Consider the following 12,200-nt stretch of genomic DNA (forward strand, 5'->3'; position numbering starts at 1 on the left):
CCCATTGCCACTTTCGGGGTGGGCAGGAGGGGAGAGCCACCGGGAATCGCCCGCTGATGTAAGAGGACGGCCGAGTGGCGCAACTGAGCTCCCGACTGCCAAGCTCCCAGATTCCTGCGGGTGGGACTCGGGGGTGGACTGCTGGCTGGAGGCTGGTCTGTCCCCAATGGTGAGTATGAAGATCCTGAAAAAAAGGGTAAGTGAACATTTTAATACTTTTTTTTCAACACCGACTTATCTGGATGGGGTCCCCTGAAGGTCTTCGGATACTTTTTAAATTTTTTGCTGTTGGTTTTATTTTTCAGGTCTTCGACCCTCCGTGGGCCCGACTCCATCCTTGGCGGCACTTAGGCGGCAAGCGCCTCTGCCGCCAAGAATGCGACCTCCCGCCCGCTGCCGCCCAGATTTGTGGCGTACGTCTTCTTTTGCCGTTCCGCTGACCTTGGAGGGACCACCTTCTTGAATATCCCGTCCAAAGTACCATCGTGTACCTCGGCGGCACTTTGGGAGGGCTTGCTGAAAATCAGCCCCATAAAATATTAGACAAGAATAGTCATTTAATCATTGATCGTGACATCTTGTTTCAATTTCCTGATTACTGTTTTTTGTTACTTACCTGAATAGCTATTCCTAATTTTTCCAGGTTTGTCTCGTATCCTGAGGGGAAGAGCGGAGATGATCAAGAATCAAATCGTTGATTGGGCTCTGGCAGAGTACATGGCATTTGGTTCTTTACTGAAAGAAGGAACACATGTAAGGCTTAGTGGACAAGATGTTGAACGAGGCACTTTCAGGTAAATTGGCGTGCTAAACTCAATGCATAACCCAAGCATGTACTCTGCCCCGTGTTAAATCTTTGTGTGAAATCCCATGGAAGGCAGTCAGTATGTTTTGACTGTTCTCTGATATGATCTATAATTTCTACAGCTTCAAGATTTAGAATCATAGCATCATAGAATCTTACAGCACAGAATGAGGCCATTCGCCCCATCATGCCTGTGTCAGCTTGAACATTACTTAACAATGTTTGTAATTTATTTTTCTTCAGTAAATTAGTCTGATTATAAAAGTTAATAGACCATACATAATTAAGTATTACATTTTCAGACTCCTGTTTCTTGTTGTAACTGTGTAAAAACAAACCCTTTCCATTGTGAATTGATGTTTGTTTGAAGCATGCGTTTTTCATATTGTTAGAAAAACAAATAATTTTTCTCTGAATTGATTGGTATGCATCAAATTTATCCTTGGATCAAAAGTCAGCTATTTCTTAAAAGATCTAACACCTCAATGATAAAACAATACCATTTCAGTAAATCATCATGCTCTTTGTTAATATGTGACTAAATTGTGGTGACGCTATATTTTAGCTTTTTATTGAAAGTTGATCTGATTATATTTTATGAGCTGTCAGCATGCGCATGATGAAGTTTCCATTTGAGTCACTTCCAGCTTACAGAGATCAATGCAGCATTCTCATTTCAGATACTCCATTTGATGCATACCAATCAATTCACATTGAATTTGTATCTAGAACCAAACTATATGGAAAAAATTCACTTTTCTTATCTATGATAGTGAAAAATTGACTCAACTAAAACTTTTCAAACAGTCTTGGTGTTCTCGTTCTCAAAAACAAATTATTCTAAGTTCTACCCTAGCCTTTTTTACCTGACCAGATTAAGAATTGCTCTGCTTTTTTAACCTGATCAAATTAATCTTGTTACTGCTGTCTTTTAGCAAATTGTACTTAAAATAGATTGTTTTGTTGTTCAAAATTGAAGTGCAAGGTTAAAAAATTATCTTTTGGAATCTTGAGTTATGTTGACCATAGAAGTGTAGTCTTTTGGTGGTAATACATCATTTGCTGCTATTGTGTTTGCTTGGACCTTAATGTCACACATTGTTACTTTCACAGCCATCGTCATCATGTATTACACGATCAAGTCATAGATAAGAGGACTTGTGTGCCCATAAACCATTTGTGGCCAAACCAAGCTCCTTACACTGTCTGCAACAGCTCACTCTCTGAGTTTGGAGTCTTGGGTATGTTAAACTATATTACGATCTTCCTTTTCCTTTGAATGTAATTTTTACTCTTACTACTGATTAGTGTAAGTGCTGGACCAGAACTGGCAACAGGTACAAGTTCACTATAGAGTCAAAGATTTCAGTGTAGTGGTTACTTGGGCATGATTGTAGTCATTCATGTGAGGATCATCTACTCCATCGATTTGTATTTTGCAAAGAAGATAAATCATTGTAGTTTCTTTACTGCACGTTTCAGCAAAATTGTCTATAGTTAATGCACATAGAATTTCCTTTTAAGATTCACTGTGAATTGCCTTGCAAACAATGATCCTCCTAAGTTCTCAAATGTTCCTTAACGAACCAGTTTAAGAAATAGTAGTTGCGTAATCTAGGTCACCCTGATATATCTTCAGATTTGTGAAACTTATTTATTCAGTGCAGTTAATTCTGTCTGTTGTATGTGTACACCAACATTGCCTCTCTGAGTTACATTGTCAAGTAGTGTTGAATTAGGGGCAGTTTTGAACTGTAGGCTCATGCCCACTAGTTTGAGACTGGCCAGACTCATTTCACAAAGGACACTTTAATCCATCTCATCTCATCAGCTGCTGTTTAACCCACTGTACCATCCTGTTCCTACTTGCCCTTTTTCTAGAAGAAAATTCAGAAAATAATCTATTTCTTACATGCCAATGTTTTTGTGAAATGGACACCCTGGGTGTCTCTTCCAGGACATTCATGTTAATTAGAGGCAGTATGCCAAAGTGGTCAATTGCAAATAGAGTCCAGAGTTTCAAATTGTCTAGGTAGCTATTGCAGAACTGCCTGATCCTGGATACCTGCATTATAGGCTGGGAAATATGGATATGTACCCAATTTTGAAAGTATTTTACTGCATATTTTATGTTGGAGTTTAAGTACTTAACTATGCCCTCTAATTTGACCAGTTCTTTCATTTTGGAACTGGCAGATGCACTGTACATTTCCAGTATCTTCTATTTCAATTGTAAACCTGTTTTAATTCCATACCTTACTAACAGATCTTCCATGTGTTCTAGCTCTGCCATTTTCTTTAGGTCACTCACTATGTTAACTATTCACACATTCTTTATTTGTGATATTTCTTTAATGCTTCCGTCTGTTAACTTAATTGAGGTGACCCGTTAAATCATTGCACTGATATTTCCTGTGTTTTTTAGTCCTTTTGTTGAGATATATTAGTTAACCGTTTCTAATTAATATGCCAGTCTGTCCCTTGTATTTGTTAGCTCTGATCCCTTTGCAAATGCTGGTTGACCTGCTGTGTGTTTCCAGCTTTATCTATTTTATTTTGGGTTTCGAGTTTTCATTTACAGTATATAGTTTTCGATTGTTTTGTTATTAATTCCATAAAAGTAGTGGCCTTTATACTACTTGCAGATGCATTTTACTACAGCTGGCTTGTGATTAAATTTTCAGTGAATTGATCAGTCTTTGTGCTGAAGAGCTGGCTCTAGTTTATTTTAAAAGTTCTGCTATATAAATCAACTTCCAATAACTGATTAATTATAGAGCTTGAAGTATGGGTAATTCCCATGTGGTTTAAAATGTTACTGCCATTTAATTCTGTGAACACTGTAAAATAGCCCAATGAACCAGAATTAGAGTAGCATTCTGGGATTTCCCACAGTTCTCTTGTGTGGATGGCAGTCACAAGTAGGCACAAGGCAAGAATCATTGCAAACAAACTTACAAATAGCTGGGCTGCCAGATGTTGCCCTGCAATGCTGGCACCTGTTCAGAACTTGGAAGCTCTCTACCAAGTTAGTGCTGAGCATAAAATGAGCACCTGGGGTTATAAAGTGCTCCTGTGGGAGAATTTTCTGAAATGAGTGATGTGAAGTGAAATATGGAGTCTAAATAAAATCTCACCTATAACAGAATTGCAAACTTAGTTGGAATTCTAAGTACAGGTATTTAGTAAACCAGTAATCTTTGCGATATGATTGAAGACCCACAATGCTTTTTGTTGGATATTTTCGCAACAAACATGACCACTTCATATATTTTGGGAGTGATATTAAGTAATCACTCACTGGTGGCCAAATATCCATGAATGCTTTTTCAGATTATGTAAAAAAAAAAAATGTGTTTTAATGCAGGATAAGTTCACAGGTGTAAAAAGTTACAAAGTGCTTTACAGCCAATTAAGTACTTTTGTCACTGTTGTAATGACAATTGGAGGCAATGACCTCCACATATTATACCCTAAAAGGAATGGGTGATGATTGCCTTGGGTCACAGACTTCTCTACAGCCGGTATTAATTCATGATGTCAGCCAGGAGCAAGCATCACTTGAGCAATGAGAGTTGTATAGTGTATCCAATGATGCATGTCAGACCTGTCAAAATTTACCCAACTGAGGTAAGTGAGCTTTATTGAGGGGCAGCCATGGAACTGGAACTTATTTTCTAGTTAAGCATGTGTTGCTCAGCTGCTAAAGCTACTAGGAACCCAGAGGAGTCCAACCATATATTGATTTCTGCATTTTACTGTATAGACTTTTCTTAATATGGTTTGCTGCCTCTTGTTAATAAATGTGTTGTAAGGCTATGTGCGTAGGCAGCAAGTCACCTTTTGTTTGTGTTAACAATTTGACATGTCTGTTTCCAGATCTCACGGATTTCTCTTATCCCCAGAGTTTTGCAGTTTCTCTGATAAAGTACTGTTTATTTTTAATTTATTTTAATTGCAAACTTCAATGCACATATGAACAAAGTTGAGCTGGCAACTGGTTTAATTAACATTGATCAATGTAGAGCCTTTTAAATGAAGAACAGCTTGGCTTTAACTGATTTACAGTGTTTTCTGCGTTTTGAATAAATGAAAATAGTCCTACACCTTATGAAATAATAGCCCATAATTAAAAATATATAGCTGGGATTATACCATGGGTTTAATAATGCATTCAGATAACGTGGACCATTTCACATACCACGGGAGCATCTTATCAACAAGAGCAGATATTGACGACGAGATTCAACACCGCCTCCAGTGCAGCCTTCGGCCACCTGAGGAAAAAAGTGAAGACCAGGACCTCAAAACTGCCACCAAACTCATGGTCTACAGGGCTGTAGTAAGACCTGCCCTCCTGATTGGCTCAAAGACATGGACCATGTACAGGAGACACCAAGTTGCTGGAGAAATACCACCAGTGATGCCTCTGCAAGATCCTACAAATCCCCTGGGAGGACAGATGCACCAACATTAGTGTCCTTGACCAGGCCAACATCCCCAGCATTGAAGCACTGACCACACTTGATCAGCTCTGCTGGGCAGGCCACATCGTTCGCATGCCAGACACGAGACTCCCAAAGCAAGCGCTCTACTCTGAACTCCTTCACGGCAAACAAACCAAAGTTGGGCAGAGGAAACGTTACAGGGGCACCCTCAAAGCCTCCCTGAAAAAGTGCAACATCCCCACCATCACCTGGCCAGGGAGGGCGCTGAGCACCTTGAGTCTCATCGCTGAGGGCATGCCGAAATCAAGCTCAGGCAGTGGAAAGAGAGTGCGACAAACCTGTCCCACCCACACTTTTCCTCAACGACTATCTGTCCCACCTGTGACGGGGATTGTGGTCCTCGTATTGGACTGTTCAGCCACCAAAGGACTCATTTTAAGAATGGAAACAAGTCTTCCTCGATTCCGAAGGACTGCCTATGATGACTATTGCATTTTTCTGCCTCCCCTACTTCTGCGCCACTGAAACTTCAATCCGCCATACCTTTTTCGCCTTGAGACTTGTCTTCTGAAGCTTTCTTTAGGATAATCCAACTCATTCAGAATACCATGGCCAATAACTTCACCCGTGCAAGTTTCTGTAACCCCTGTCCTTGCCAAATTGCACTGGCGCCCTATGCTCTGGAGAATTACATAGGATATGCGGCACAGAAACAGGCCATTGGGCCCAAACAGTCCATGCCGTCGTTTATGCTCCACTCAAGCCTCCTCCCGTCTTTCCTCATCTAAATCCCTCTATTCCAGGGGTGGGCAATTATTTGGGCTGGAGGGCCACTTAACAAGTTTTGGTGAGCTGTTGAGGGCCACCCACCAATGTTCCACTAATTGCGCAGGCTGCTCCCCAGCTGGAAGAGATACTGTGCATGAGCGGCTGCATAGTGGCCGGTTGCACAGCAAACTTAGAGACCATGCACGAAAAGAAAATTAGACGGAATATTACTTGACCATAAATATTGTATAAACATAAATTCAGATAGTAATCAGATGCGATCTTACATGCGCAACATGTATTCAATACTGCTTAGAAATGAATCAAAGATAAACATTGAAAATGTGGTGGGATCTTCTGATCTCTGTAAATCAGTGTTGTGAAATAGAACTCTACCCTCTTTAGAGCCTGTGTCAGCATCAATTTCCCTCCTTAGTCATCCTTATGTCACTCTGCAAAGATTTCTAATGCTGTCCCAATTGGTGCCAGATGAAAACTCCCTTGCCAGCGCACTGTGGATACTGGGAGAGGAAAGATGCAGCACCGTTCACTTTCTTCGGTAAAAGAGTTGTGGGGATGAGCAGCCACGATTCCACTCTAAAATATGTAGGGCATATTCAAATATGCAGTGCATTCTGGGTCCTCCATTGGGGCCAAGTATCGCGGAATGGATCATTTTAAGATCTGACCAGGGAGAATCGTTTTTGAGCATTTTTAATTTGAATTAAGTATTACTACGAATGTGCAGCTCGATCTCCAGCTCGCATTCTATTTCTGTCCCAACCAGTGGGCTGGATAGAATGACCTGGCGGGCCGGATATGGCCTGTGGGCCGTATTTTGTCCTCCACTGCCTCTGGATCCATGGAGACTTGCGCTCTTGGGCCTGTATGCATAGGCTTGCGTATCCCAGAGGCGCATGCGGTTCCCATGAGCATGAATGGGGATCACATAAAAAATACATTAAACATTTAAAAAAAAAAAAAAAAATTTTTTTAAGCATTACGTATTTAAAATTAATAAAAATACAATATAATTTACATTTAAAACAAAAACAATTTTGGGGGGAAAAAATAAACGTAAATGTTTTAAAGGAGCTAAAAAATAACCTTACCTTATTGTACATGTATTTTAATTTTTAAATGAATGAAAAAATACTATGTTTTTTAAAAAACTTACAATTCTTTTACCAAGCGTAAGAATTTCACGGGCATTCGCTGGGCAGAAGTATAGCCCAATTCTCTGCCTGCGCAGGCCCTTTTCCCGCAGATACAGAGGATCTGTCGAGAATGCTTTACAGATCGCAAGTTCCAGGTTTTAGCTCATGCACTGCGCATGCCTAAACCCGGAGATTGTGCAGCCCCAATGGGCCTGTGTGCACCTCGTAGGGGCTGCAAATTACGGCCCATTTGAGTTTAACATCATTGCTCAATGTGGGAATTTTATAAAAAAATGCATACATTGCATTGAAGTGAAATGGGGCAGAACAGTATAATGCGATAATCTAGATTAATTCATGGACATGACAGCTATGGTTTTGTAGTTGTCCATGTTACAACAGCATAACAGAATTTTATAATTTACTTGGTGTCGTGTCCAGGAGAGATTACAAATTCCACCCTCTAATGGAGAGTTTAGGATAACTACCTGTGGTTGTACACAAATACAGCTGGAATCAGAAATTTTGCTCTAACAGTTTCCCCTTTTTTGTAAAATGCGTGAGTGAGTGGGTTGTGAAGATTAAAGCTAAATTGCCCAAATCAACAATGCATAAATGTATGAAGGAATCCTTCATTGTTTGTCAGCTCTCGTATCAAGCTGTTTCTTCTAACCAATGAACTATCATTGTATATTGCATATTTTGGTATCCATATATGCACAAGAATAAATGTTACACATTACTGTATCTTTTATACTGTACAAATACACACTGATTAAATACAATCTTTGATGCATTGACTGACATTGTTCTAACAATGAGATAAGTTGATACATTAGTGGCAACTGTTGAACTTCAACACTTTTTAGACTTGCAGGGTGCAGATATTTTGCTTACGTATGCGCACACATTAGTTCCTGGTTTTTGCTGTGTTGTATTGGTATTTGACACTTTCCCAGAAATAAAGTGTCTACCCATATCAGATTTTTAAAATGTAGTTTTGTTGGATTATTTAAACGTGGATTTGATTCTTTTTATATCGTATACACCAAAGCTTTACACAAGTTGCTCAAAATAATATGCTGCTGGAAAGTAATTGCAAGTATTAATTAAAATTAAAGTATGTTTTATATTCACTGCCTTTTTTTAAGAAATTTTTTTTTTTTTTAACGAGAATTGTCCTGAATTTCAACATCTTTGTTGTTCCAGTTGATTTTTTTTTTAATGATGTTTAAGTACAGCTGTTGTCATCATCAAGCACAGCAAAGTGATGAAGCTGAACTAATGCGTAGATGAAGCTGAAATACTGTGGGTTAATGACTGTCTCCCTGTTGATGGTTACTCAGCTTTGTCACACTGTTCGGCTCAGTAATTGCTCCAAGCAACTGACTGATGTAATCAGCACTTCTGTTTAAGCAAACAAAAATTGTAAATTACCGAAATGGGGGATGGAGTTGAAGGATTGTCAAGTTGCCAACAGCCAGCAGTTTCAAAAGATGTATGATTGAAGAAATCAGAATCTGTCCGGTTTTGCACCCAAGTTCTGAAGACCTGTTTAATAATAAACCCCCGAAAAAAGCTCTATTTGATCCAGCAAGGAGCTCTCTTCATTGTTGCTAGAAATAAAGTCAAGAATATTGCTCCTATTTATAATTTAACTCAGTAAATATATTATGATACTTCTCTGTCCAGGAGGATGATTTGTGTGTGCATTTTCTGTTTTGATTAAATTCCATAATTTAAATTATAATGCATTGTTTCATATCAAGCTCAGCCAATAGTTAAGATTTAGGCCATCAAATGTAATGATTTGTAATCTTATGATAGCTATAAGACTGAAAAAAAATAAGTATTTTATAATTTGGTTACTTTTATTTTAGTTGATTTAGACTTGTCTTCTGATTCTAGGCTTTGAACTCGGATTTGCAATGGCTAACCCCAATGCTTTGGTGTGTTGGGAGGCTCAATTTGGTGACTTCCACAACACCGCACAGTGCATTCTGGATCAGTTCATAAGCTCAGGCCAAACAAAGTGGGTTCGAAACAATGGAATTGTGTTGCTTCTGCCCCATGGAATGGAGGGAATGGTAAGGTCAGTTTATGTATGCCTACGTGCATATGGATAAATGATATGGTTGAGGTGCCAAAAGCTAGTTATTTCTTTGGCCTGGCCTTTCCCCGAGGTCTGGAGCTAGGGATTTAATAGCAGCCGCCAATCTCCAGCAATGAGCCTGTTTAGACCACTTTGTTACATGGAGAACCTGAGCAGTGGCCTTCAGGGGACAGACCAAGTTAAACACAGCTCCAGCTTGGTAGCTAAACATCATAAGCACGCTTCAGAACCCAGACTAACCCATGACCAAAGCAACAGAACATCAACTATTTAAAATGTTGTCAGAGCAAGTTCCAGGGTGCTTTTTAACAAATCATCTGCTTTCTTATAAACTAACTTTCCTGTATGAATGTGAAGATTAGAATTAGTACATTTTTGCTCATTATCATTTGTAACTAAAGATTAGATTTCCACGTAAAGAAAACAAAGATTTAGCTTTTGTGTTTTTTTCAGTTGATTATATTACCCATTTTTAGGCTGATTAATTGCTCAGAACACAATGCAAAAGTAATGCTTAATTTTCATAGTGACATTGTCTTTGATCTACCACAATGTAACATTTTATAATATGTCTAGGGAGCTTGAAATGATATTGATTGAAATTGGAAATTTTTGATAAATAGCCATGATCCTTGTAAAATATTTTAATTTGGAAGAATACTTGGCATAATGTTTGTTTAACCAGAGTAAATTCAAGTTTACTCATAATTTGAATGTTTGTTTTCAATAACCCAGTAAAACTATGCCAATAGTCCATCATAACTTCTGCTGGTATTCATTAACTTTCAGAAGTACACTTGTACATTCTTCAAAATTCACTTTGCATTATCCTCTATATTAATACTAATACTGTGTTGGGAAGTGTACAGCATATTGCTCTTTCAATTAATCGTTTAGGATAAGGATAGTGTGTTTAAGATGGATTAGACTTAAGATAATTGTATTGGAATCTTAGCTAAGTATTAATCAAAAAAGGAAAAATTAATGAACAAAATTACTGAATGGACAGATTAGCCAAAATGTTCTCACCATATTGATTAAAAATGTTTTGAATAATGGCATACCTTTTCATTTTAAGCATCTAAACTCCCTCACGCAGAAAGGAAAGAAGGATGCATTTAGGAAACACCTCGTAACTTATCAGAAATTGGCTGAGAGTTTCACATGCAATGAATTACGATTATCGTAATTGTGATTATGTAGGCAAATGCATATGGTAAATTGATATGAGAAAGGGATCGTAAGAAATTAATTGGTCAGGGAATTAAGTGGATAAGTTAAGAAAAGGCAGATAGATATTAAATAAATGTAACCATGCACATTGGAAAAGGAAATAAGAAACATGGGTACAAAATGAATGGATGTCCATCTGTATAAGTGGAAGAGAAAATAATTGGGTGTGCTTATTGAAACTGCCTCGTTAGTGGAAAGCTATCGATAATCAAATCCAGTGCCGGATTGCTTTTCAAGGACATTTGATTAAGTTATATTACCCTGTTTCTTTCATGCTTAGAACTTTACATATTTTCTTTAATTAATCAAGGTGAAGGGCCAAACCCATAGAACAATGGCAGCACTAAGGTTGAATAGTGTAAAAGAGATGAGGTATAAAGTGACATGAAACTGAACAATCTAATCTTGTTTTTATGAATTTCTTCAGGTGTGTGTCTCCATTCTAACCAACTGTTAACACCCGATGGTTGTGCCTTTCGTCCTTCATCTTTCAACATTTTTGGCCTTACTATCTCCTCTGACCCCAACATCTGACAAACTTCCACATCCCCATTGCTTAACATTTCTCGTGCTTAAAAAAAAATATATATATATATTTTCAGTAACTCTTTATAAAGCCCAACTCCATCCAAGACTTGAATATACTTTACATTCTTGTATCTCCTCGCAGCCTGCGCCAGTTACAAGAAAATGCCTGTCTTGATAGCTGAAACCTTTCCCGCCTCTACCCTCCAATCACTCTAACACAACCGTTCTTGATTTTCCTTTTCAATATTACTATGGTTAGTGCTCCCCTGAATTTCTGTTGACTTTTAAGCTCTAAGGGGGTGAAATTAGCTATCTCCCCGGTTGAGGGCGGTAACCTCTCTGGGGCTGGAAATTCTGTGCCTTGTGCATAAGACCCGCCCCGGCAGTGAAATTCGGGTTACTGCCCCTCAAAGGAAGTGGAATGCAATGTTGCACGTTACACTTCCTTTCGGGGCGGGATTGGGGCCGCTACCCTGGCACATTGCGGAGCGCTACGTGGCCTCTCCTCGGAGCGCTAACGCATTTCAATGCCCCTTCCATTAATGGGGAGGGATGCTGCAAGCTCTGCAGGCCCTTTGATGGCCTCCAGTGGGACACCAGGGATGGGGGGTGCCGCAGCCCAGCACTGAAACGGATTGGCGGGCTGCACGATAACTGCCAGGACCCCGTGATATCATTCAACTGTGGCCTGACCAGTGAATCAAGGAAGGAAAAGATGGCAGCGCACGGTGCAGAGCTCCTCCCCTTTAACTTTCGCCCTGCGATGGGTGTGCGACCTGGTTTGTGACTTGCGAGGCTGGCACGGACATTGGCCGCGGTGGCCTCATGGGGTGCTTTACAATTTCCGCCGTGGGCCGGAGAGGGGCAGTCGCAGGATGAAAAGGGGTCGCTGCACAATTTTGCGGGAACCCCGCCCCGGGCGAAAACACTTTTGCACCCCCATTCGTGTCCCTGGAGGCGCACAATAGGGGAATTTCGGCCCCCAAGTATGTTATCCTGCGCAATCTTCCTCCTATCTAGAGTTCCCAGACTGTTGAAATCGAGACTCATTGTAAAGTCTCTCACTCAAACCTATTTTTTCCCAGACCCTGCTGAACTATTTATCACCTTACTCCTTCCATGTTCTGTCATTTACAACCCAAGCCTGG

The 12,200-nt window shown here is 39.7% G+C and overlaps 1 protein-coding gene across 3 annotated transcripts in view; it reads left to right on the forward strand.

Annotated features, from left to right (window-relative positions):
- LOC139234868 (2-oxoglutarate dehydrogenase-like, mitochondrial) overlaps positions 1 to 12,200 on the forward strand; it is a 115,405-nt gene that overhangs the window by 83,124 nt on the left and 20,081 nt on the right. For all 3 annotated transcript variants that reach the window (XM_070865665.1, XM_070865664.1, XM_070865663.1), the window contains exons 15-17: positions 644 to 794; positions 1,919 to 2,046; positions 9,087 to 9,265. In XM_070865665.1, coding sequence (XP_070721766.1) covers positions 644 to 794; positions 1,919 to 2,046; positions 9,087 to 9,265 — 458 coding nt within the window. The remainder of the gene's footprint in view (positions 1 to 643; positions 795 to 1,918; positions 2,047 to 9,086; positions 9,266 to 12,200) is intronic.

Source organism: Pristiophorus japonicus, chromosome 22, assembly GCF_044704955.1.
Source record: "Pristiophorus japonicus isolate sPriJap1 chromosome 22, sPriJap1.hap1, whole genome shotgun sequence".
Taxonomy (NCBI): domain Eukaryota; kingdom Metazoa; phylum Chordata; class Chondrichthyes; family Pristiophoridae; genus Pristiophorus; species Pristiophorus japonicus.